This window comes from Apteryx rowi, unplaced genomic scaffold, assembly GCF_003343035.1.
Source record: "Apteryx rowi isolate R43461 unplaced genomic scaffold, aptRow1 scaffold_314, whole genome shotgun sequence".
NCBI lineage: Eukaryota > Metazoa > Chordata > Aves > Apterygiformes > Apterygidae > Apteryx > Apteryx rowi.
Genome location: NW_020449575.1, coordinates 1,002,247 through 1,029,506, shown reverse-complemented (window position 1 = coordinate 1,029,506; position 27,260 = coordinate 1,002,247). Strand labels below are relative to the sequence as shown.

Below are 27,260 nucleotides of genomic sequence, written 5' to 3'. Positions count from 1 at the left end.
TGTGTGTCAGTTATATTCACCTGTTTTCAAACAAGCTGGAGAATAACGCTTCATGAAGGAACCTCTGTACACTCCAGTGAAGTACATTCCACTTCACTTCCTCCAGTGAAGGAAGACAGCAACTGCTCTTTTCTTTCCATAACCRTAGAGGAAGTACTGCAGGAGGGCAAGTTGTCTTTTGTCACTTCTTCAGACTAAGACTAGTGAGTTCCTTGCACAGAGATGAGAAAAAAATTATATATATTTGGGGGAAAAAGAAGCTATAACAGCTTCAGATTCAAAAGGGATTAACCTGGTCCTTGCATGGTGTTTCCTTTGACTCAGCTTCCCATTTCAAGGGAATAAAAAAAGCCCTGAACTAGGGAAAACAGCAGAACTGTAGTTATTAAAATTAGGCTAGCAAACTGTCATAAGGAAACTTTTATGGTTGTGCTTATCTGTTAACTTTTTGTCAAAGTCTAGTTAAGTTACAAGACAGTGTCCTATTAAAATACTAGTTTATAAATGTTGCCCAAAGGGAAAATACTGACCTTATACCCATTTACCCATACCAGATTTATTAGTGACCTGCCCGCTACACTGTTATCCACTACAAGCTTGACTTGATGTGAGGTGTACTGTCACAAAACTACCTGTAGGTGCCTTACACAAAGGGAGTTAGAATTATCATACCAACAAAGAATGAATATCATTCAGGATAAGATTCATAGTTCTTTACATATCCAACAGCAGACACAATTTCAAACAAACACCATTTCAAACTCTGGAGTTTCACATATACAAAAATATTTAATTTATATAGCTTCCACTTGTGATTGGAGGAGTGAGTCTTCAATAAAATATTAAGATTTTTCTTTGCCCTAACAAGGCAGACTATTCTTGCTCTCAAATACTATATGGTTGGAAGAGTTTTCACATAGTTATTTCAAGAAGGGCAGCTTTGACTGGTTTGCTCAACTTGCTTGACCATTTAAAGTTGGACCATACCAGGGTTAAAAGTTAATTAAAAAGTAATTATATAGTCACACAGACTAGCTTGTTTTATAGTAACTTGGACGTTCAGCAATTTATCTTTTGACCCACGAGGGATCTTTGGTGATATCTGTATTTTCTGGGCCAAGAACAGCCAGACCATGAGTGCTCTTTCCAACTGCAAGATACCTGCAAGAAGAAACAAATCAGAAGCTATTGCATTCAGTTATTTCAGTAACTGCTTCATGCATGTTAAAAATATTCCCAGGGAAAAATACTGTTTCGTATCTGCTGAATGTGTTCTGTGAATGTTTTTGCTTTTACAGTATGTTTTGGATTTGCACTGTTTTCTTCCCAATCATCACAATACAACATATCTCCTTAGCCAGATACTGCTAAGTAGTGGAATTCAAGTAGTTCAGAAGTCTAAAGAAGCACAAAATGTTAGGAGTTTAGAAGAACCAGCTCACAGTGCCAGGAACTGGAAGTCTAATGTAGTCTTTCTTTGGCTAAGGTGAAAGAAGAAAAAAACCAGAACACTTCCTAGTCCATTCAAAAGTAAAGAGTTACCAGTAAATTTAGGATGTAGCAGGGAGTCATATCTGCTAAAATGCAATAAACCCAATAAACATCTCTCTCTCTAGGTTACAAAAACAAATAGTGAAAGCATTACATTCTAGTGATTATTCTCAAAGGCCATTATGACAACTCAATTCATTATGACAACTTTTACAAAGTGTTTTCTCTTTCAGATTAGGTATTTGTTCAGTTTTTTCAAGTAAACAAACACAGACTTACTTGTTTGATACATCAACCAGTTTATCACTGTTGACAGCAAAAAGCCGTTCCCTGTGTGACTGCTTCATTTCATCTGAAATCCCATATAAAAAATGATCCATTCCTAAAAAAAAAAATAATAATAGATATAGATATATAGGGATCTCAACAACCAACTGTGYGGATGCAGGAGTGCAAACTGAGATAGGCACGTGTGTTGGAAAGGAAGAACACAGACTGTAATCAGGCCATTGTTCTGAGACTTGTCACTAAATATAACTGTAAATCATCAAGTGCCAAAGGCTACAACTGAATAAAGAAATTTAGTTTCTAAGGTAGTAAGAGTTTCTTTTCCTATTTAGGAAAAAAGAATAAATAAAACATCATATCCTGAAAAGTAATTTATTTTGTCAAAAATCTAAACATAATTCTGGTCCAAAAATAAAAACCCTAAAATGATTCATTCTAAAGAGTCTCAGTACTTTCCAACAAAGTTTCAGTCAAATTGGATTTCATGAAGTTTCTATTTCTATTGTGCTTTAAAACAAGAAAATCTTCAAATTTGCATTTAGTTGTAATATACATGCAAGGCAAAGGTTTGATCACCTTTTGCTGTTCTACATACAGAAATCTGCAAACAAATTTTTAATGCTTTTGTTGGAATACTTATCTATAATATTTTAATATTAAGTCGTAGGTCAGTAAACAACCAGAGAACTCATATGCAATTAAATAACCGTAGAAAAAGATATGGTTTGGGAAGATGTCTGGAGGTCAACCTTCCACTCCAAGCAGGGTAACTTCCAAGTTAGATAAGGTTGTTCAGGATCTTATACAGGGCCTACTGATCAAATTGAAAGTAGTATGAAGAGACAGGTATTTGTCTCTGCAACAACATCCAGGTCTCTTCAGTAATGCCCTTTTCAATGTTTCATTAAAATTCCCAGTTAAGATGTGTGCTCAAATATCAAAGAATGAAAGTCATTGTTCTCTGATAAATACTAACATCCAATATGCAAACATTTACTCACATATGCACCTAAAACTGATTAAAAATTATTTCCAGTTTCTTTTGTTGCCCAGGTCAAAGTCAAAGTTCAGTATAAAGTGAAGCTGATCTCACTCTTTGAAGTTATCTTGTTTAATAAGCTAGTGTTAATACAAGCACATTTTAGAGCAACACTAATTTTAACCTTAGACTTTTTTTTTTTTTTTTTTTTTAGGAAAAAAATGTATTCTAACTTTAAGTCTAATCCAAAGCTTGCAATCTAAGAATTGAGTGAGGGAGGGAAAAGTTAGGAAAGATGTATATACTACTAGTCATCATAAAAAGGTATTTAAAAAAAGCTAACACTCTCCACTGCAGACATATATTTTAATGCTTTAACTTTCTTACAAAGATGCACAAAAGGTTAAAGAAATTCATGGTCAAAATGTATATTTATGTCAGGAAAATAATTCTTCAACCTTTTTGAATCAGAAGACCCACATTCCTTTTTGTTTACTAACAATTAACACCCCTTCCAAGCCTAAAATTATTTCTTTAATCTACCTCCATCTTCTAACTATATTGCCCTGACCTCAAGCGGCAATAACAACACTTCAGTGGAGAATGAACGCGGGTGGTGTGTTTGATGGGGAGCAACAGGAATTCAGGAAATTACTGTTTTTTTTGAAACTGCGATTGTTTGTTAAATCTGCTAAGAAGAGATGATAGAGATTAGCAAAGTAGGAAATTATTTCCTTCTCTTTAAGCCTAGACAAACAAACAAAATATGTATTCATTTAAAAAAATATACATTCATAGGTATGTATGTATGTACAGGCTCCCTGTGCTGGGAGGCTGATGGGAATGTACCTTTGTCTGACGGAGCTATTGGTGCATCAACAGCAGCAAACACTGCTAATTTAGCTTCATCAATATCTTGTTGTGTGAATTCTCCAGATTTGGCCCATTCAACTGCTTTTTCAAATGTTTTCAAGGTGGCTAAAGAATTTGGGTCTCTAAAAAGAAGAAAAAAGGAAGGTAAAATTAACCATTTTAGTCTTGTAAGTACTGTAATTCCTTTGTTCTTATTCATATTTCATTTCATTCCGAGCTTACTATCTGTATGAGGATTAAAGCCAAATGGGAAACTTCCTATTGGTTTACAAGAAGACTTTTTTTTAGAATAAAGAAGTGTTATAAACCAGGCTTTTTTCAAATTTTAGATACACAAGTGCAGCAAGCAAGTTCAATAGCCTAAAGTAGTTCCAAGGCAGCATGAAGAGAACTGGTATTTAAAAGATGGTAAAACAAACCTCTTTACAACATGCTATCAATTTGCTGCAACAGCTTTGTAAGCCTAATTTCCATTAATATCAACAACAGTAATATTTATGATAAACCATATCTTCCTCTGAGTTGCTTCTCCTGCTACACCTCTTTTTGCTTTCTGTAAAACAGGCGCAACAGGTTGACAACTACTGAAATGGTAACCAGGACAAGTCATACCATGTTAAAGCTTCATAGAGCTGCAAAGCTGCTCAAATTTTAGCCAGGAAGCCTGCTGTGCTAGGCTACCTTTGGTCCAGGAAAATGATTTAAGCCAGGACTCTGACCACACTTTTAGTGAGATTTGATTACAGTAAGTCTTTAGTACTTCCAGTTCAAATTTCACCTGAAAGCACCTGCTTTTGTAACAAAGTACTTTTGAAAGACCACTTTGGAAGACAAAGAAAAGAGACCCTTTTTTGCTAGGGCCTCTTCAGCCCAGGAAGAAGCAAATGAAAGCCAGTCTTGCATAAATCTGGTACTGAGYCAGTAAAAAGTCTAGTCACAGAGGCACAGCAACGGTTGCCACCAGCAGAGATAACACCGAAGTTAGGCTTTCCTAAGGATATAAAACAGAGGAAGCAAGAAGGGGGTTATTAACAAAACTGGTGTACCCATAGCAATTAATCTTGGCACCATCAGCACTGATTCACTTTTTGTGATTAACATTCTTCTTTTTATTTCACTTAATCTTGAAAGAAAGATACAACTAAGTAAAAAAATATACATGCAAGTAGAGTCAGTGATCCCCTCCGACATGAAYAGGAAACAATGAACCTACTGTTACCTGTAGGAGTAGAAAGTGAATATGCCGTTGTGACCGAGTTTAGCACCTCCACCATAAGCCCCTCCTTTCTCTCTGATTTCTCTATGCAGAAATTTAGCAGTCATCAACCGCGCAAGAATTCGAAGGCTGTAGTGACAGAAACATCATTAGCAAAGCTGTTAAATGAATTGGATGGCAGTAATATTCTCAACTTCCTCTAAAGTTTGCAAAGATCCCCACTCAAAATGCATTCCTTCCTGTAATCTACAATAATAACGATAACATCACTACATTTAATAATAGTTGAATAATGTAACACCATTCTAAGAGTAGCACTGCTTTGGAACACTTATTTACATTTATTTCACCTTTCTCAACAAAATACAAAATCAGCCACCTAAACTTTGTTACACGCAATAGCACGATCAGCTCCTACAGAGGTGAGTAGGCAGGCCGTTACTCGGAAGCCAGGGGATAGTAAACCCTAGTTACTTAGTGGCAACACTTACTAAAAAACGGACACTTCTAGACCTAGCCATGCAAAGATTGCTCTGTAAAGAATTTGTCACAAATACACTGCAAATTATTTTCTACTGACACAACGTTTTCAGCGTTCAGCTTATGACTTACAATTCTGTKTTGTGCTATACAACTTATACAGTAGCTGCCTGCTGATTCTGCTTCCTACCTTGCGTAGTCTGCAGCTGTGTAGGGAACTGTTCGAATGCATTCCCCAATATAGTTGACCGGGAAGGGAAGTACAAAATGGGTCTTCATCTGGCATGGTTTGAAAGTAGGATCCTAGGAGAAAAGCACATTATTGTCTCATCTCTGATAACTGTGGCAATCTGTCCATTTGATAACTTTGGCTTTTTTGAGAACCATGAAATTATGCCAAACATACAGACACACAGGAAACAACTGCTTAAGCAGTGATCAATATTGCAACCAGTGACATTTAGCATGTGCCCATATTGGTAATCCTGTATAAATCAAATATGAACATGTAACTGTCTTGGGAAATTAAAGTTCATGGATACTGTACATCAGCAACCCATCCTCGTACACCAGCTTCTCAGTTGTGCAGTTCTTACTATTACCAGACAAAGAGTTTGATTCTCTTGCAATATCTTTACTTTGAATGGACTGTGTATTCCTAAATCCCCATTTCTACAGCCCCATAAGTACATGGTCACCACATCATATTTGAGTCCATTGACTCAATTTTAGATACTGAAACCAAATTCAGAAACTGAAACCCACAAAAAATACAGTTGTTTTATGAACAGCAGTAGCTGAATGAATTTCAGCTCAAATATCCCCTGCAATACACTTACTTCCTCCTTACAGTCCCACTTCAGTATTTCCAGTCTTTCTCTTATCTCCAGGCCCCTGCAGCACCCCTCCTCCCTGTCTCTCTCTCTCACACACACACATGCTTGTGTTTGCTTGCTTAAGCGTGAGCACAGCCTTGGACATCTCTAATATCTTTTATGACTCCATCTCAACGCTCCCAAGCTCTTTCCTAATTTCAGAGACACGCTCCCCAGCACCCAGCTCCTGACATATCTGGCTGACTGGGCCAAGGACAGTARCATCTGCATGACTGATCAGCAAGAAAAACCTTGGGCTGAGCTCCCCCCATTTGCTCCTCAGTGGGAAGCTCAGGGTACACTATACTAGGTTACTCTCCTGTAGCCAAATACAAATTTTCACAGAATTTAATTATCACTGATGATTTCCTGTCAGATGTCATTAAAATTCAAAATAATGTAGGGAGAAATGGAAGGAAAAGAGGAGAAGAACTGGGAATGACACTACACAAGTGTAGTTCTGGAAGAAACCGGGATAAAAACAAAATAAGCATCACTTACAAGAGACAGCATTAAGCGTATATTTGTCTGTATGCATGGATGTGAAGTTAGCTAAATGATCTTCAAACCAGAACTGAAGGGAAGATAACCAAAAGATCACATAGAAGAATGAAGTTTGATGGATAGTTTTGAGAAACAATTCAGTAAAAGCATAGAACTACAGAGTACATTATGTTTCAGCAGCATGCTTCTAAACACAGAATTTGCAATAGCTGAAGATCGACCATTAATATCAATAACAACCCAGTAATATCAATATACCCAAACTACACTTACATTAATTAGTTTCCTCGTGATCTGCAAAGAATTAAGCATTTCATGTCCCACAGGTCTGACATCCGAAGATTTCTACAAGAGACACAGCCCTTGTGTTAAAACATGATTTAACAATTCCTGTACAACTGAGGAACTACATTATGCACTATTTCCCTTTGGCCAACATTTCAAGGAAAAACTCAGCTAATGAAGAAATTACAGGTTTAAGCAACAGAGAAAGGCAGAATTTCCTTTTCCTCAACCCATGCAAAAGCAGTCACCTCAAAGCAAGGCTTGACAGCTGATCTACAAGGTTCTTGTCTATTTTACAGGGTGAAAGAAACCTCTAGGGCAAAACATACAGCACCTTATTACAGAGCTGACTTTTGCAAATTTCTTCAGACATCTTTGTATGGATAAGGTGTTCGAGTTTAAATGAGTTTCTCCTGATTACACAGTGGTCTTTACACAACAGTATTATCAAATTCAACTTTACTTATCACATTAGTCACAAATGAAGTAATTTCCTACCTCAATCACATGGGGACGGACAGGCTTTCTCTCTTTTTTACTTTTAGTTATGCCCTTTATGAATTTCTCTACTTCTTTAGATGCTTCTGATATCTGTTGAGGTGCAGCATTTACTGAACATCTGTTAAAAATACATATTGAATTTTTTGATAGTTTTTTGTGTTTTGGGACAGACCATTATAATATGTACCACTTTGCCTTCCCGAACACTTTCTATTAAATCATCCAAGTGTCAGATCTATGATCACTAATAACCATAATTAATGAATAAAGCAGCAAAATATTCACAAGCCACTATCTGACATGACAAAGGAAAAAAAACAAAAAAAAAACAACAAAAAAACCCCACCACAGTCCAATTCGTTTTCTTTTGCTTGCTTCAAAATGACTTCAGACCAAAACTTTTGCAGTAACTTCAATCATACAGTCCTGTCCTAAGCAGATAAATCAGTTGTGAAAACTGTAAATGTCTCAAAGAAACTGTAATGTCCTCCTCTATATTCTGTCTTTGCAGGCAGACCTACCACAGTTTTGAACAGTACAGATATTCAAATAATTTTATTCATCAATTTATTCCATCATTTTATTCTTTGCAAAACAATACCTTGTAACTTAACTTGCTTCACTTCAAACAAAACTATTTCTGGAAATAATGTGTCTGATACTAAGCACTAAAGCACCCTCTTACTTTTTCTAATATACGCATAAAGCAAACTTCAGAATGTCACTATTTTCCTTTCAGGAGCAAAAAACATCCAAAACAAACTACACTCAACTGTTTTACAACAGTATTTCTCTCTTGGACACCTTAAAGGCAGGGGGCAGGGTAGGGAGGAAGGCAGAGCATTGACAAAATCTTTTGCCAAATTTCACAGGACATCTTTTGAGCTTTTAGTACAACCACTACATCTGAAATTAGCCATAAGTTTCTTGTTAAAATCAAACAAATAAAATAAACCATAGCTACCACCAACTCCTTAAGCAAGGAGATTGTGAATTAATAACATTTGATAGTTGTTCCACAGATCACTGTCTCCCATTTCACAAGACCCCAGGGCTTGAAGAAGCACACTGAGAAATGTCCCTGCACAGGCCAAGGCCTCTCTGATGAAAATGCCCCTTTTCTRCTTAGGTGGAACTTACCTGATATTGTCGCTATTTAATAAATACTTCTTAATGCGTGGTAGTTTGCGTAGTACTGGTTTAATATCAGACATTTCTGCTATTCTCTTCATCAGTTTCACCTGTGTGCAAGGGAAAGGCAGAAAAAACAAAGATGAAGCCATTAGATGAAATTAGCAAAAATGAGCACAGTAACTCCAGAGTGGATGATGTGGGCCTCATTTAAAAGATGCCATTTACTTTTTTACCTGATCCATCCCACTGAACATTTCTTGTAGTTCTCCAGAAGGCGTAAGGTTTTTGCTGGCTCTAATAGATGCATATAAATGCCCACAATCAGGAATTCCATTCGACAGCTCCTGGGCAGTCTTCTTAACCAGTACTCTAAAATGTTCTTCCTCCTCAAACCGGGGGCTGAAAAGGAGTAGGAATAATTCATTTATTGCTATAGAACAGATTCTTAGTAATGCAGAGAATAACAAGTTTCCCCAGGTCTCATACAAAAGCACACCAATTCTATAAGCAGCTTTAGACAGTCAATTCTCCACTTAATATAGTCATGCAAAGGTTGGAATATTTAGGTTTAGAAACCATGAGACACTCAAAGATATAGTTATACAAAAAAATTCCTCAAAGTAGGATCTCTAAGAAGGGGTGAACAGTTGAGGGAGAAGGAAAAACAGAGTCCCAAGACACATTCACAAAATCAAAGAAATCCGATGTACTGTACTTGTTAAATATTTCACTCCATAAATGCATCATGTCTGGCAGATTTCTGTCCAAGCAGAGAGATGAAAAGAGCACACCCTAAAGGAAAAACAAAACACACACAAAAATCCCTTCACAGATAAGACAACTAAAGCAATGGCCTGAGAAATGCACAACAACTTGTTATGAAAGTGATCCTATGGTGCCAATCTAATGCTTCACATCAAAGAACCACTTTAATTCAGGCTGTGCTGCTGAAACCAGAGCAAACACAAAACGTAGTTGAGCATCACACAAACAAAGCCTGCCAATTCCTCCTTCCCAAGTGTTAGTATCAGCCCAGGAAGAGGCTTTCTCACTTTTCACATACAGTATTAACACCCCCCCCCCAAACAAAACAAAACAAAACAAAAAACTGTTCTGGGGATGTAGACTTTCTGCAAAGGAGTCCCCTTAATCCAATTCCAGATTCCACGGGGAACAAACCACAGCAGTAGCAGACCCCAGCAAGTTAGAAAAAAAAAAAAAAAACCTTGGAGAGATTGCTAGGACTGTTCTGCCCAATACTAGGATATAACAATCCTGCAAACATTGAACGTTTCTGAACCACATTAACAGTGACAAAAGAGATTGCTATTAAGGCACATTTATGTATAAAGCTATACTATTCTGTCCTGTCCCCCTTTTTTTCCCCAAAGTTTTTTGGGGTTCTCAAAGCTATGGTAACAGATGCTTGTAAAACATTGCCTTAAAAAGGATAAATATGTGAATCACTCCCTTTAAAATCTAATATTAAGTTACTGTAACTGTCAAATCTTTATTTTCCACAAAAAAAAAAWGACCCCTTTCATGCATTATGTTTTCAATGCACATTATCTAATCCTCTACCTGAAAGCTGTGACTGACCCTTAGCTACAGAGTTGTTATTGCAGTGCAACAGCATGAATTTTATGATTAATTTACCTGTTCATACACATCCAGGTGTGAATCATCTGGAATGATATGCGGGCTGACAGACATCCCACCTGTTTTTAGCTCTATTTTCTGGGCTTGTTCCCTGTAATCAAGGGCTCCACATCCCATCCTGTGAAAAATAATTAGAGTTATATTTTCATTTTCAGTGTATTGCAAATAGTATATGGGTCCTGGTTTTGCCACTGTATAGGCCAGTATTAATTTAACAACTAAATAATTTGGCACATTATCAAGAAAATATAATACTTCATAATTTATAAAAAGAAAAAAGCCAGGAAATATACAAAGCTATTCAATTAAAACTGTTAATTCAAAATGGCATATTAGAAAGTATACTTTATGTACAGGCTTGCTACCTGTACATCCATGTGGCACTAGAGTAATACCATCACATAAGCTATTATCACCACCAGAAATAACAGATTCACTTTCCTCCTGGCCCAGGTCACTTGTTCTCCCCTATGTCCCCTCTTACAGGGCAGGCATTTCTGTGACTATGTGGTAAAATCCAACCAGAAACCAACCCAAGTGAAAAAACTTTAATTTCTGCCAGGTTATTTTTCATTCAGACCAATTTCTCAATCTATTTGGGGAATATATGTTTTGACACAGAGGAACAAGGCACTACGGAGAATGAAGGAGAAAGTGGAAGGAGTTGGGCAGCTGAAGGTGGTGAGGAGGAAGAAGTGTTGTTTTATCAGATCTGCAGGACATTGGGGCCTCAGCATTCCCTTTCTGCAATAAAAACAGTTACTGAAATCTTTATAAGCAATAGTCCACTAAAGTATTCTCCATCAATATTATTTCAGAAAGCTGTATTACATCCTATTGCTGTAGCTTCCAGCAAAGTAAACCACTCACTTTGTAATGACATTGCAAAAAAGTGGCACATATGGTTTGAGCTCCTCTGGAAGTGTGTTCAAGCTGGAAACAGCTCTGAAATACACCACCCCGTTGGTTGGCTGAGCACAGTACTGGACAGGAATTTCATCAGCTACAAATAAAAATAAATAAGCAAAAGAACAAACAACAGTTTCCTATTAGAAGCACATAAAAGCAAAACCAGTCCTCAAAAGAGCTTCATATTAGAGTTACTTTTTGTGGGCATTTTAATGCCACTTCATGATTAAACTTTGGATATTGTACTGAATGCTAGACTGAAGGTTTTTTGTTTTTCATCCATGGTAAAGTAATGGATAACTGGACAGTTTAAAGAAAAAATTCTGTTGATTGAGGACATGTTTTAGATTTTAARGAGGTAATATTCAAATAATGAAATGATAATTTGTTTTTGAACAACTGAAGAAGTTTGTCTTATTTTTTCTCCTTCATCTCAAAGTTGAGAAAAGAGGATTCCTGCACTGTACATCCTGTTCTAACATWGGATATTAGAATATTCACAGAAACAGGTCATTTTAGCATCAAAATTAGACAGTACTTGAGACTTGCTGGTAACTTTTGCAGAAAAGTGCCTGTTATCTACCTTAAAGTGTCTTACAGTATTGTAATCTACCTTAAAGTATCTTACAGAGTAATATTGTCTGCAAGATTTTGCCAGAACTTTAACAAAATCAAGAGCTACAATTTCTTGTATCCCATCAATCCAGAAAACAGACATTGGCTAAGCAGGGAGAATTTCACTAAAGTTATGATGGATGCCAGATTATTTTTCCCAGCTCCTGCACGTCATATTCTGTTAAAATACATAGGGATGGCCAGCAATAACAACAGCTCCCTGTATAAGCTGCCAAGAGTGCTGCGCCCTGGATAAAGATGAAGTCTTTGGAAGGTCTGGAGATTGCTCAAGTGCAGCTGAGCGTACCACCCGCGAGACAGCTCCGGCTGCAGGGCAGGGCAGGCAGTGAGAAAGCAGGCGGCAGGGAGCTTGCGTCAGGAGGGCTACTACAAGGCTCCTGCGAAGAGCAGGCAGCTGGTCTGCAGCCGAGACCAGCCCCACATYGCCCCTCAGAGGCGATGGCAGGAAGTGTCTACAGATCCATAGCAAACCCCACACTGCCGAGGTGGTGGCCTAGAGGAAAAGGACCATCACCAAGGACAACAAGCTGAGCAGGGTTTCACTTTTGGATCTTTTTATCTAATCTCGCCCAAAGGATTCTAGGTGTGTTTAAAACATTATTTTATTCCAATCTATAATTCTGAAGCGTAATAAAAGATGGCTTTAGAAACTGGAAGCTGGCTTGTCTTTGACAGGCTTTGAGACCAAGGAAGGGAGCCTAGGTGGTGAGGGCTTCCAGTAGACACACAGTGCGATCACAGTTGTTCTGGGTATTGTATTTAGCTTGTCAGAGCACCCTCAGCTTTGACAAATATGCAAATACAACCAGCTCAGGCCAAAATTACTGACAAGTCCATAATGTAAGTTTTGCTTTCCCGCAAACTCTTTTCTTCATTGTTTACTGTTGTGCCTCACAGTGTGTTTATTCACAACTTGGCATGTACATACACTATGTTACAGTCTGCTAAAAAGAGGAAAAACTGGGCAAATAGATGGATAACAATCCAACAGCGCTTCTCCCTTTGGGGAGAAATACTGGTTACACCAACCTGCAAGTGTTGTCTCCAGCAGAGTGAATGGGATTTTGGGCTCAATGTCAGACACTTTTAAAGCTGGGAGACAAGAGGTATCCTCAGACTTGCTTTGAAGAGCAATTAATTCCAAACCTAATAAGGAAAGCAGACTGCTTGTACATATTTAGCTTTTAGTGAAAATGCTGTCAAAACCTACTGAGGCAACACAGATCAGAAAAAACACAAGAGGTTAAAATTTAGCATTTATCTTTAACAGTTCTTTCAAATAATTTACTGAAACGAATTCTGCAGATCATTATGCTATAAAAGCAAACACAACATATTATCTTTCCAAATTCTCTCTCTATCCCCTTCAGAACAAATGCTGGAAAATGCCTGATATATCAAAGAATATAAAATATTCTTTGATCACCAGCTATATAACTGGATAAAATTTTAAACAGTTATCCAAATTAAAAGTAAAAAAAAGAAAAAAAAAAGGTGTTAACCTTTTTCAAAGATTTGTTTTTTCTCTTCTCCAGAAAGAGCACTGATCCTCTGTTTCAGTTTTTCTGCTTCCATTTTTGCTTGTTTGTCACAGTAGGTTTCCTCTGGAGTCATCGACAGAGTCAATCTGTGTGGATTATCCTACAGACATATATCCCAAAACAAACCATTATTGAGAGCTACCTCCTTCTTCTTCTCCTGTGATTGTTTCATCAGGCAGATAAAAACAGCCCATACATTTGCCTTGCATATTATCAAAGAAGCAATTTAAACTCTTAATTTAATACAGAACAGTCTTCTGCTAGGGTATGGGCGGGAGGCAGCTAGCCACAAGAACAAGCATTAACAACCTTCAGTGAAATTTTAGTAGAGTCAGAATCCCTTAACAGAACACAGCACTCATTAGTTTAATTAAATCAAAGTTAAACAATTGCGTATAAGGCTGTAGAGCAGCATGCCAGAATTTTTATCTGGATAATGTTCTAAGATGGGGATTCTGGTAAAATGCAGGAGGAATTCATTAAACAACTCTCTCAACTTGCCCAAGCTTGAGTGCACAGATATCCCATGTGATGTAAAGTGTGCGTGCCTTATCCTGCTCAGAAACACTTTACACCAGTTTTGCTGCCAGAGAGCTCCATGCATTATGCAAGTGCTGCAACAGCTGTTAAATTTCTCTGTTTAGACTGCACCATGGAATTTTAATCACAAAATTACTCAAGCAGCTTCCATTTTTTATAATACTGAGAGGCTAAGGACAGTGATAGTTGCCCATTTCAAAGTAGGAGTCAAAAAGAGTTTCAGCAACACCTGTCACAGAGAGACTGCCTATAATTCGGGATGAAGTAATTGAATTCCCTATTTTAAAGAGTTTCTCCCCCCTGTGGTTATACGGAAAGGCTACAAAAATCCAGCTGACTACAGAGTGAGGAGTGAAACCCACAATTAGCAAAGCACAGTTGAACAGACAGAGTAAACAGCATTCTCTCCCTTGCTTCTAGCCTTTCTGCTTTATTAACCTCCAGGCACAATGTACAATGATAGATAATTTTCTGATATAAGAACATCCAACTATTCTCATCACTTTTTATCCCGAGTTGTGTTTTTGTCTTAACCTCCTCAGCAGAACTACGTTGTTAAGGACATTCTCAAAAACACTGTACTATATTTCTTCACTACAAAAGCCAAAAGCTTAATAGCGCCCTACCACTTTCAGACACTAATAACACCTTTAGGAAAGCAAAGTTCAACTGACCTAAGAGTCTCCTGTTGCCTTTGAGAAMCAACATTTACCCATTATTAAATCAGGTTGACAGTCACCTACAATAGATCTGCCCTTCAAAACAGCATTAACAGTTCAATTAAAAAACAAACAAAAAACAAACCACAAACCACTTTCACACTGCTATCACTGGATACTACTTTTTTTCTGGCATTAGCTAACACAGGGCTTCAAAACTATTCAGTGTCATAACGCCTTAAATGTTCTCAAATCTTCAAGCRCTCCAGTGTAAGGAATAGAGAGGAAACCAAAATGAACAGAAAGCAACGAGCACTGATGGCAAAATTCAGACAGCAGTTCAATGAACAGGTAAAGCACCAGCGCAATCTTACTCATAACCAAATTCTTCTCAAAGGATAACAGATACATCTTGCTATGAGATACATCTTGTTATGTCTACACTAAGAAACCTATAACTAGGTCCATAATTCTCTGGCCATGCCGTAGCTTCTTTCTGGGAAAATGCCATCGCCCATCTGCCCTTCCTCCTCTTCTACTTCCCAGTTTCCACGTGAAGGAAACCTGAGTACGAAGTTCAGAAAGGAGCCCTGCACATGCCACACAGGTTCCCCATTCCAAGTGATGAACGGATGGTAAACAGCACTGCAGAGAGCACTGTTCCTGCAGCTTCTGCTGCCCTGAGCAAACACTCTCTCCCTAGCTATAGCATCAGATATCACAGTTCAGTAAAACATCAGCATTTTATCAACACTCTAAAACATGTATTTCCAAATGTCTAAGCAGCTGATTTTTTCAGTTTTGAAAAGATTTCACTTCAACCATTTTAAACTAGTATGTTCCATTCAAATGTGCTGCTGTTCATCTACATGGATAATACAGTTATGAGAAATAAGCCTTGAATTTAATTTTAAATCCAAAACTGATTTAAAAATAAATATCAGATATTTTTCTGTAAGTTTTCCTACCTTAAAATAAGTTTCAACTTTTTCCTGAAGAAATCTGGGATTCTCTTTAAGGCACTGCCTGAACCGAGAGACTTTATCTGCAATCTTCAGAAGCTCCACTGGATCCCCATCTTGATTCCAGCAGGATGCTATATACTGAATGGGTAAGAATAATCAGGTAGGCAGGACAATCTATATGTATATATATAACTAGCARCATCTGTGGTCCAAAACCACCTTATTATTTATAATTTAATGGAATACAAACATATAATACCTAATGAGTAGTTCACTATTTTTTTCTTCCTTTTTGTGTGGTGTTTATGTCTGTATTCTGGAAATCTACTGTAAAATTCTCTCTTTCCCCCATTTAAAATAAATGGATTTATCAACCCAATAAAGAAGGAAGAAAGGAACAGGAGATGGAAACAAAGCAGTACAGTAGTATTACATTCTCCTCATTTATGTTATTCTGTCAGTTGAAGTGATTTATAATAAAGAAACTTAAGCATGTAATATAGATGGGACACTGTAGAAAGAAGATGTTGGATAACGAGAAATACTCCCAGGGCATTTCTTTTGGAAAGATTTCTACTCCTTAGAGTTTGAGACTATTAAGTTTGCTCACATGAATTGTTGCGAGATGCTACTGAAAGTTCTTCAAACACACCACACAGCTAGTTATTAAAGCCTTCTCCTTATTTCTGTTTTGTGTGAATGGTGAAAAAAACAAAACGAAACAATCCCAAGATATTTGAAAGAAACAGCCCTTAAAAGCACATAGAAAACAAATGTCTGAGAAGTGCCAAAACCATCTTAACCCTTTAATTACAAGTAGGTATCATAAACCTATCAAACTTTTTCAGTAATATCTAATATTTTTGTGAAAATTTCCTGGTATGTTTAAAGAATAAGCTCAAGTTAATTCTCTTGAAATAAAGATAGTCACTCCCTATTTGAGGCTTTTAATGTGTCATCATAACAAGTCAGTGCTGATTCTCACTAAGCTCTTCACAGAAAAGAGCCTATCTGAAAAATTAAGCACTGCAAGAGAAAAGAGGAGGCTCTGGTATAGGGAGGGAGAGGCCGTTTGGTTGTTTTTAAACAGTTGTACAGAAAAAAATTAAGCAAGCTGTCACAGACCATGATCCTAGAACATAACTTCTGCTGTTTTAATCACTTTAGAAACAAATAGAAACCTACAGGATACAAAGAAAAGCTGATTAGTTAGTTACTGAATTCTCTTATCTGAATTTTAAACAACTAAACCACACAGAGCAAAGTCCTCCAAACGGTAAGGCTAGCAAAGCACTAGAATACAGCATGGAAATTAGAGAATCTTCACCACAGGACATTTCAGGTCACAGAGACTGTCATCTATCACCCATTATTTTAGTTATAATGGGGTCCCTTCCAGCCCTCTTTTCTAGGTCTACCTCTAAAACATGACCTTGGGCAAGTGAGCTGAAATACAATTCTTCTCTATGGAGGGATTAACACCAAATGTTGCATGACCTTGTGAGCTTTTAAAGCAAGAATCTTAAGAATATTCTCTTCCAAAATTAAATCCTAATACTTGAATCAACTTTGAGTCTCAGAAATTGAAAGAGAAAATAATTGCACAAATATTTCAGACAGAAGTATTCACACCTTTCGAAGACATGCTAGAAAGTACTCGTTACCAAAGTCAGGCACATGTTGCCAGATCCTACTACGAAACATGCCAGTAAATTAAATACCCACAATTTGTCTATTTTGCTGTATGGCAGTCTGATCTGAAACAACTTTTGGTGCTGTTTTCCCACTGACAAGATTCATGCTAATCCAGGGATTTGCTTCTTGTCCTAACTTCCCATAGGGAAAGGGGAGGAGGAGTATTCCTGAAGAAGATGCAACACTTGTGAAACAGAATGCAAAAGAGAGGTAGGAGATTAAGCAAATGAGGTTGGTGCAGTTCAGAAAAAACAGAGGATACGGGAAAACAGGAGGCAGCAGAGGTCTCAATTTGCAAAGCGACTGTAAATACTACAGCTCACTGGTTCTCAAGTTCACAGGGACTTGCAGACACCACATTCCACTATGGAAACCCCTTTCTGTAATAGCTTTGGTAGCAAAATTTTAAGCCAAAGATTAAATTAGTGTAAATTTTCATATGTGAATCTTGCAATTTAGTTATAGCAGCACAATTAAATTAAATAGAAAAATACAGTTTTTCTATTTCATATTTACAAGCATATAGGCCCCTGGCCAAAACATACGATTCCAGAAGCCAATACAGTATTCCTCCCCCACAGCTCAGCAGTTCTGCTGAAATCAAAGCTACTATTCAGAGAAAGGTAAACAGCTCACCACCTGATACAAAGTCATATAGTGTGAAGTACAGTCGTAGTTAGAAGGCTACTGAAAACAAGGAAAAAAAGATATACACGAGACAACAAAGGAAAAGTCTTTTAGTGAAAAATTTACATATGAAAAGTCTACAAAATGATATTTTGGGAAGATGTGGGAAATACCACCACATATGTCCACACACATGCACACTTACAGATGTCAGAGCAAGTCCAAAACTTGTAGACTGATGCTTCAGCTGGATTTCAATTTTGTGAAGCAGAGCTTCAATCCTATCTTCTTCAAACCCTTTCCTTTGGGAAGGGGTGAGGAGAGAAGGAAATCATATCCATTAACACTAATCACTCTCAGTGAAGCTATGAAAATGAATTATTAACATTGATAAAGCAAGCAAAAGAACACAACATCTTCCAGAGTGATTTAAAAATGATATAAGCTTATTATACTGTGTCATTTAGTGAAACAGCACTAATATTAAATGTTTGAATGTTATGCTGATGAGTAAGCTACAACAGAGAAAGTAGCATTTTTTTTATTGTTCTGTAGCAGTTTTATTGTTCAATAGTCTTAAAACTACTTCTTTGGTGCAGTTTTTTATAAAACTAAATTCTTAAGGTAGGAAGGAAAGGCTCCAATATTCTCAAAATTTTAACATTACTCACGCAATAACTTCATCAACTGTTCTAGCAATAATCTGTTTCACAGCATCAACATCTCTCTCAGCAATACCCTGTAGACCCACACTGAAATAAGCTTCTCTTGTTGAGCCATTAAACCTAGAATAAAACATATTCAACTCAGTGACAAGTATAAGAACTTAAGCGTGAAGCCTGCCAGCAAAGGCAGAAAAGGAAAAAAAGAAAACCAAACCACCACCTCCACATACATACACACAGGATTTTAAAAGCTAGACAGGAAGAAAGAAGAAAAATAATTACCAAGGAGGCAAGAAATAGAATTTAAAATCATTTTTTGTTCAGTTTCAGTAGTAGTAGCATACTGTTAAGAAAGTATATGGCATAGCTGATATCAGAGAAGGAAAAACAAATACAGAATCAAAGCTGTGTCTTTTTTGTTCATTTTTCAATTCATCTGTAAATATTTTCAGGTAAAAAAAGTCTCTTTAGTTAAGATGAAAATTTAAGCTGGCTGTAAAGCCAAACACATACATTCTACTAATGCTAGTGAGTGGAACAGTACTTCAAATTAGTTCTTTTACAGCAAGACTGCTGTCTTTGTAAAGCAAGTGGTGAAGGTGAAGTGTTCTGTGTTTGTTGCGGTTATTGTCAATATTAGTTAAAAAAAAAAAAGGTAAAAAAACGAAAAATCTAAGCTGTTAGGCATAGTAAACCGTAAGAACATTTTAGAGACGTAAATTCATACTTGCAGAAATAAGAAACGCTTAGCAGTTCGAATCTAAGGCAAAAAAGTGAAAAGTGATAGGTGTTCATCAACTCTAAACACCCATTACTCCACGGCTAAAGACCACAGAAAGAATTTGATGGCACACTCAGGTGGAAAAACTGGCATACTGATCTCTGCACTCAGCTACTCTTCTAGATTTGATTTGTCAGCACAGTGACTAAGGCACACCAAAAGCAACACTGCCCTATGATTCAACACCAAATTAAAACAGTTACAAGAGAAAGGGCTTAGCTGGAAAAACACAGACACAGAATCACGCCTTCGGTGTCTAAACACAGGTATCCAGCACCAGACCCCGTGATACTCAAAACATCCACATAGCAGTAGCATTCATGACACTGGACTCACTGCCTTCAGGTAGTAACAATTTAAGCCAGGCAGAGTACTGGCTTTAGGGCATTAAAATGGTACTAGATTAGTATGTTTAAGTGTCCCACACGAACATCTGAGCTAATCAGTGGAGACAGAGGCATGACTTTTGTGATCCTAAAGTCTAAATCAGTCAAAAGAATCATGCTCTAAAAATGCCTTTTCCTCTGCTGACAATAAGGGGAATCTATGATGAGCAGCTGAGACAACAGCATCTACCATACAGATGCCCATAGTTAGGTGAGAAGAATCCCACCCAGTCTGCCATGCAGAGCTAGTTCAGAAGACTAGTAGTACAAGCTACAGCTTGAATAAGTAAGTGTTGGCAGACACATACTTTCATATTGTGGCTATGGCAAGCTGATGGCACCTAATCATACAAAAGCACATTTGTGCCAAACCTGCCTACTACTAAATCACAGGACTAATGCAAAGAAAAAAAAAAAAGAAAAAGTAACAGAGTAAATAGAAGAATACCAAAGCTAGTTTGCTACCTCTTCTTGAGTGATGATAAAACACACAAGATGAACCCCCACCCCAGTAAATTAGGATACTGAAGGTATATCATGTTCTTACGTATGTATTTTTCTTGTTGATAAGCATTAAACAATACAACTTAATCTCACCAAATACAGCTTCTATCACATATTTTGACAAGCCAAAAGGTACACTTGAAGATGCTTTATAGTTCATCAGTACAAACTCTAAGATATTTTAAAATTACAGTAAGAGTCTTTCAGCATTAGCTGCTTGTATAAGAGATGACTTTTCCCAACTTGTTATCGGTTTATAACTTTTCTAAATTAAACTTTAATAATATTGCTTATAGCGATGAAGTATAAACTGTAACACTTACCCAACATCAGGAGAAAAGTCTGTACCAACACCAGACTCAATTAAGGCTTTATAAAAAGGAGAATTAGGCCCATCAACCAACAGGGAAGACAACAGACTTAGTGTGAAGGTTTCAAAAGTATCTGTAATACTGAAGAAAAAGGAATAGGTCTTATAGCCTTATATTCATATATCATTAAGCTACGTATATGTGACACCCAATATCACCGAGTTTTTTCAGAATTACTTCTGTAAAAGAATTCAGGAGGGCTAAGGGAGAAATAATTGTCAGCTATGCACACTGCCCCCAAACTCTGGGAACTAAGAGAGTTCTTGGTCTTTCATTCATTATAACCAGCAGTAAATGTCTGCAGGTCAAATTAGGCTCTAAGCGTAGATGAAGTTAGTGGGGTCATACAGAGGAGCTTGCACAAGGCAGCCAATGTTCCCAAAAGCCTATCCACTAAGTATTTCTGTAAGACAGTGGCACTTTTCCTTACTTCTGTCTGCTAAAGAGAAAGACAGGAAAAATTCCAATTAGTACTTAAATTTTCATTTAATGTAAGGAGGATTTTTCTAGTTCTCTCATGGCATTATTTAACTTAAAGATGATGTGTACGAAAAAGGATTTTTTTTAAATGAAAAAAACTCCACATCTTGCTTAAAGTTCTAACATGAGTCTTTAGTTCAGAATTTCATTATGATACACTCACTCTGTCAACAGGTAGCTGACACTGACAGTTGTCTGCTTAGAAGGATCTGCAGCAAATGAGTCTAAGCCACATTTTATACAGTGTTCTCTCTGTAATGTGTAATTAAATACATACAATTTAGACTAAATTCAAAGCAGAGTTACAAATAACAAAAAACTGTTTGCATCTTTATAACATCTTCCTTTCAAAGATTTCAAAGAATTTTACAGATACTCTTGAGTAAATCCAATATTCATGACTAAATTCACAAACACAGTATATTTACTTAGTATCTCTTGAAAGATGACTGGTATTACCATTTTTAGAAGAGGAGAGAATTAAGACAGTTTGCCATAATTTACATTCAAAATTGGGTTTAAAAGAAAAGCTTAAAATTATGGACAAGCCAGGGAGGGAAAAAAAAGAAAAAAAAAAAACAAAAAACACCCACAAACCAAAAAAAACCCAGGACCTGAAAAGGTATTTTGACACCAATGTCTGAAAGTTTAGGTACCTTTCCTGACACTAACTAAACTGGTACCTCCCGATTATCAATATTTACATTGGTAGCTCTAGATGCTTTACAACAACACTTCAGTTCTCCAGATGCTAAGGGACTTGAAAATTNAAAAAAAAAACACTGCATGCAATCATTATAATAGTGAAACTCAAACAAACATAGTTTTTCACCCCCAACCTTTAACCAAAAAACAGAAGAAAAAAAAAAAGCATCATGTCATTTACACACAAACACACACCTAAACAAACAAAATAACCCCAGCAGCCTGGACTAAAATATTAGAACCTGCTGTACTTAGTTACTGCAATTGCAAGATTGGATGTGCACTGGTATTTTTGTTTGTTTGTTTGTTCTTTTACTTACAGGATTTTTCCAGAGTTTCTGTTTTGGGATGTCAGTATTTGATTCAATTCTTTGAAATTTTACCAGTGCTTCCTCATGAATTTGTTTCAAATGTTGCTCCAGTGGAAAATTACCATAAGTGAAAAACCTGCATTTTAAACAAAAGCTGGGAATTAACTTTCAGATTTTGAGTTGTTAGATTTTACGCTTTAGATTTTAGTTACGTGAAACTTGCAGTAGCCAGCTTTTTTATATTCTGAATATCATGTCATTTCCAGTGATTTAGTTGCATCTAGAAATGAATGTTTCGTAAGCCCCTAGATTCAAGACCCACCACAGTTTCCACATACAAAATCCACAGAAATATTTAAGGGGTATTTGAAATAAAATTTCACATCATTTTTCATCTCCTGTTTTATGTTTTGAAATAAACAAAAAACCTGCAATTCAGTTTGTTCCAGCATTATGCAATATYCTAAGGAAAAAAAAACATAGTACTTGAAGCCAGAACCCCAGTTTGAGAAGGCAAATAAGATTTTTATGATTCTCATACGCAATGTAGGCAACACAATGATCCGTGTCTCAACTTATCCATAAAACATAACTAGGTTTTACAGGTCAGTCTACTGAAGCAGACATCCACACCTATCAGAAACACTGATGATTTCCAGTGAATTAAACATGAGCATGAGGCAATTCTTAGGTAAATGATATTCCTTGATTAAAATCTAAACTCAGGTATGTTAGAATACTTAGGATGATGAAAGAAACAAAGGATGGCGAAGTCACCATCATGACAAAAGCTGATTTTCCATCAATGAGCTAATCAGATTGACCACAAAATTAGTACAGAAGAAACAATAACACTGCGTATTTCCTTCATATCACTTTTGAATTTGACTTTTAGCTTAAAGACCTTATCAGTACCAACAGGGCTAGTATTTGACTAAAATGAATATCCATTATTTAGAATTCAATACAGTAATGTGTGACTAAGGAGTGACTGAAGAGCCATTAATTTGTAACTTTTTGGGGAAACTTTAATCTGGACTGACCTGAAGGAGGACAGGAACCCCCAGAATCATTTGAACTACTTTTACCATATCTTCCTAATGTTACCGCTAAACACTTGCATGTTCTATTTGCCTCACCCATGTGAGTTCATGGTGAATGATCTGTAAACAAACAAGGAAAAGAAAAGCACCAAAAAACCTCAAATCCTTATAATCAAGCAGGCACATGTACTCTAGGAACTCCCTTCCATCAGCCAGCTCTTTCAGTAGCCCCTTCCTCCAGTTCACCCTGTGCTTCTCTCCCTAAAACAGCTTCCTTGATTTGATGGTGTGCTAGCTGCTGGAAGGTACAGGTCATCTACACTGCTGGCCACATGTATGGAAATAGTGTAAGTATCTCCATTTTTCCCCCACAGAAATATGAACACAGCGATAACTCATTATATACCCTAGGAAGTTAGTCACAGATTTTAGATACCTGGAATTGCTTGGATGATAATGTGTGGCATGGAACTGTCTAAGCTGCTCCCATGTAAGATCAGGAATACTTAATGGATCTCCACCAGATATTACACCATAAGTGTGATCAGGAAGGAGTTTATTCTGCAGGTGCTGTGCGAATAGCCTCTCATTATCTGTCTTAAGAAAAAAACACTGTTTCAGTAAAAGTGACAAAAACATTYTAAAATTAAAAAAATACTCAATAATAAGACCTTAGAATTCTAATTTACACAAGAACTCTGCCTCAAATAAGCATTTTTTCTGTAGTCTCCACCTACTTTTATAAAACTAGCTATGTTATCACATCAATTTTCAAGAAAAGTCCTACAATAAAATCCGTTAACAAGCTGCTCTTTCCTATGTAAGCAAACTTTCTAACAGGCTAACATAAAGAATAACTGTGTAACAGCTCGCTGACTTTACTGAGAACTTAAATTTCACAAAGGAGGAATGGAAATCTCTGGTGCAATACCATTGTTAATCTGCAACTTAAACCACTTCAATAATTCACATTGTGTAAGATCTTAAAATAAAAATCCACAAAACTTACAAATGCCCCTTTCATTTCATTAAAAACAACTCCTTTGAAGACTAGAGGTGTCTCAGGATCTGTTGGGTTCTCATGTTCTAACCTCCAACCTTCTTGCCTGGGAAAATTAATAACAGGAAGTGTTTCTTGGGGGAGGGAGGTTTTGTTTGTTTGTTTGTTTTTAAGTTTAAAATTTGCGTATTTCTCAGCTGTCTGCATCTTACCAGAAATCTAGTTGCCGCAAGCATGGAAAGAACACTGCATCCAAGTACACTGAAAGGAGATTCTGAAAATCCTTGGGATTTTGTGTTGAAAATGGATAGAGTGTGTAATCACTAGCTGCATATAAATAAATGTAAAATAGATAAGAATTTTAGAAGAYCTATGATATATATTTATTTTTAATCTCTCATCTATATGAGTACCTGGAAGAAAAGAAATTTACTAATTGACATATATTTTCACTGAGAAATACATGGAAATTTAACACTGCAATTATTTTATCATGAAAACTTTTCTTTTGCCAAATACGTAAATAATTAAATGTCTTGTATACCATGAAGATCCACCWCTATTGGAACGTTAATCTGTAAGTGCCAAATAAGCAAGATATATTTGGTTAGCTTTTTAATCTGAGTCACAACATTCACACTTAATAGATTTCTAAAGGGAAATCAAGGAGATCTAACAGCAAGCTTTATTGCAATAAAGTCTCATGCATTTTAAGTGGTATTATTTGCTTTGTACTCACCTGTGAATGCATTCATGAAAGTGGACAGAGATCTGTTTAACATTTTAAAGAACGGATCTCTGCAAGGATACTTTTGAGAACCACACAACACAGTGTGTTCAAGGATATGTGGGACTCCAGTGCTGTCCATTGGAGTGGTACGGAATTGTATACTGTAAGACAGACAGCAGAGAAAGCAACACACTTATTTGGGACCAGAAGTAAGCCCACCTGCTAAATGTAGCTTAGCTTTATCGGAACAGTATGACTGTCCAATAACTGCCAAGATACAGCAGGACGCAGAGTTATCAAGTTCATAAGAAAGACTCTTAGTTGACTGCTCAGCCACCTCTAATGGAAGGACTTCTGGTTTTGGAGAAGGTATAGAATTTTTCAGTGCGTCTAGCACTAAGCACTAGCATCAGAGACGGCTCAGCTGACAACCTGTGTAACTAAAGCGATTGATAAAACTGCAACAGTAGCTAGTATCAACGTTCAAATTTACATCTTACTGGGCAATAGAATCCTTTCCCCACTACTATTCAGTTCATTAACTGAAAAAAACAGATTTTTCTTTTATAACAAAAATGGCTCAGAAAGAAGTTTATGAAGACTTACGGTTTAAAAAAAAAAGTTTTACATTTTGCAACCATAAGGCACTTTATCAGAAAGCCCAGTTTTGGGCCCACCAATACAGGAGAGGCAATGATAAACTTCAATTAGTTCAGTGGAGAACTATAAAGATAGCCAGGGGCTGGAGCACATGTCCTGTGAAAAAAGCCTGAGCAAACTGGGCTTATTTAGCCTGGAGAAGAAAAGCCATAGGGGGACCCAGTAGCTGCCTTCCAATACCTTAAAGGAGGTTATGGACGGAGATGAGCCCTTTGCATGGGCACACATGATGGAAGGACAAGAGACAATGGTCATAAATTGAAGCAAGGGAGGTTTCTAACTTGACATTAAAGAAAAAAAAAAATTCACCATACAGACAGTCAAGCATTGGGAACAGGTTGCCCAGAGAGGTTGTAGAATCTCTGTCTTTGGAAGTTTTCAAAGGCTGACTCAATAAATCTCTAAGCAACCTCATCTGAATTCAGCGTTGACCTTGTTTTGAGCAGCAATTTGAACAAGAGCCCTCATGATGTCTCTTCCAACCTGATTTATTCTATGCAAGTTCTACTAAGTAGCAATCCGTCTTTGATAACACAGAAAAATCCTGTTATGAATCTGGATTACAATTTAGAAACCACAAGTTGATGCTGAGAWGGAATGTGCTATACACACATTAACATTTTACCTGAAGAGATTATTGGAGTCCTCTCGAGCCACATGTAAATATCTGGCTCCTGTATTATCATGACTAAGCTTCACTGCAGTCAGGAACAGCTCAGGAACAGCTGTCACCTGCATTGGAAGAAAACATCTGTATTACAATGTGACTGTTACTAGGTCACATAAACTAAGAATGATATGACAATAATCAGTTTGCCTTTCCTGCACAAAAAGAGGCCGTCCTAAATACGTTATTCATTCCTATGTTTTGTACAAACAGAATGTTTATTTTCCAGTTACACACAATAACAGTTAAAAAAAAAMCAAAACACTATACTATAACCAGAAAACTGTACTCTTCTGTTACAGATAACAACACCAGAAAAGTTTGATAACAAATTCAAAGAGAAGGCACACATTCAAGTATCAGCAGTTAGGGCGGCAGAAGGGAAAAAAGCTCGGAACCCGGTTCTAGTACTAGCTCTGTCACTAGTAACCATTTTTGCAAGTTTCCTGAGCTCTCTGCTTCTGCTTTCTTTAAAAAAGTAAAGAAATTCTGCATGTAATTCCCACTGCAAGTTCTTAACAAACCTATTAAAAGCAGCTTAGCAGAAAACAGCACATGGTCCAACTCTCAGTCCGTACTTTTAAGAAGACTGAACTGAATACTCAGTGTCTACAGCAGATGCACAAACTCCCATGGCGTGTCATTTATTCTGGAAGAATTAACACCCTTTAAGAACATGCATTAATATTCTTTGAAGAAGGATAACTACAAGCAACTTGCTTGAATTTGCTGTGTAAATGCTTACACAGTGTGTAGACTTCCACTGACTTTCTCGCACGAGCTTTCCCACCAAGGCGAAATGCATCTTATCCGTACAAGCGCCCAAAAAAGGCGGGTGCGAAGCCCCTGCCTACCTGAGTGACCGTGAAGCCGTGGATCTGCTCCCCTACCGTGCACCGCAGCGCTCTTTCGTGAGCGGAAACGCTCGTCCACCGCCATGACTTCCGATTCAAGGACCTGAAACAACATTTCTCTCAAACTCTCATAAAAGCCCTTCCGCCCGTCCAGGGTATCCAGGCAAAAGGCCAGGGGTCAGCCCCGCTTTCCGCCTCGTGCCGCACACACCTGGGCCGGGGCCGGACGCCGGCGGCGGGCACCCA

General features: G+C 37.2%; 1 protein-coding gene across 6 annotated transcripts in view; it reads right to left on the bottom strand.

The window, feature by feature from the left end:
* Window positions 1–698: 698 nt before the first annotated feature.
* PITRM1 (pitrilysin metallopeptidase 1) overlaps window positions 699–27,260 on the bottom strand; it is a 26,957-nt gene continuing 395 nt past the window's right edge. Inside the window, exons 2-27 of one of the 6 annotated variants that reach the window (XM_026070586.1) lie at window positions 27,015–27,117; window positions 26,119–26,225; window positions 24,843–24,994; window positions 24,316–24,430; window positions 24,113–24,209; window positions 23,540–23,700; window positions 22,070–22,196; window positions 21,208–21,296; window positions 20,517–20,645; window positions 18,529–18,642; window positions 18,063–18,159; window positions 15,539–15,673; window positions 13,333–13,471; window positions 12,860–12,976; window positions 11,156–11,288; window positions 10,283–10,403; window positions 9,342–9,418; window positions 8,860–9,025; window positions 8,633–8,733; window positions 7,490–7,610; window positions 6,980–7,051; window positions 5,518–5,630; window positions 4,851–4,976; window positions 3,608–3,753; window positions 1,771–1,873; window positions 699–1,161 (exon numbers count right to left, since the gene is read on the bottom strand). In XM_026070586.1, coding sequence (XP_025926371.1) covers window positions 1,068–1,161; window positions 1,771–1,873; window positions 3,608–3,753; window positions 4,851–4,976; window positions 5,518–5,630; window positions 6,980–7,051; window positions 7,490–7,610; window positions 8,633–8,733; window positions 8,860–9,025; window positions 9,342–9,418; window positions 10,283–10,403; window positions 11,156–11,288; window positions 12,860–12,976; window positions 13,333–13,471; window positions 15,539–15,673; window positions 18,063–18,159; window positions 18,529–18,642; window positions 20,517–20,645; window positions 21,208–21,296; window positions 22,070–22,196; window positions 23,540–23,700; window positions 24,113–24,209; window positions 24,316–24,430; window positions 24,843–24,994; window positions 26,119–26,225; window positions 27,015–27,117 — 3,055 coding nt within the window. In that variant the 3' untranslated portion in view covers window positions 699–1,067. Of the gene's footprint in view, window positions 1,162–1,770; window positions 1,874–3,607; window positions 3,754–4,850; window positions 4,977–5,517; window positions 5,631–6,979; window positions 7,052–7,489; window positions 7,611–8,632; window positions 8,734–8,859; window positions 9,026–9,341; window positions 9,419–10,282; window positions 10,404–11,155; window positions 11,289–12,859; window positions 12,977–13,332; window positions 13,472–15,538; window positions 15,674–18,062; window positions 18,160–18,528; window positions 18,643–20,516; window positions 20,646–21,207; window positions 21,297–22,069; window positions 22,197–23,539; window positions 23,701–24,112; window positions 24,238–24,315; window positions 24,431–24,842; window positions 24,995–26,118; window positions 26,226–27,014; window positions 27,118–27,260 lie in introns of those variants that run through there. The other 5 variants (XM_026070587.1, XM_026070588.1, XM_026070589.1 and 2 more) reach the window with 5 other exon arrangements.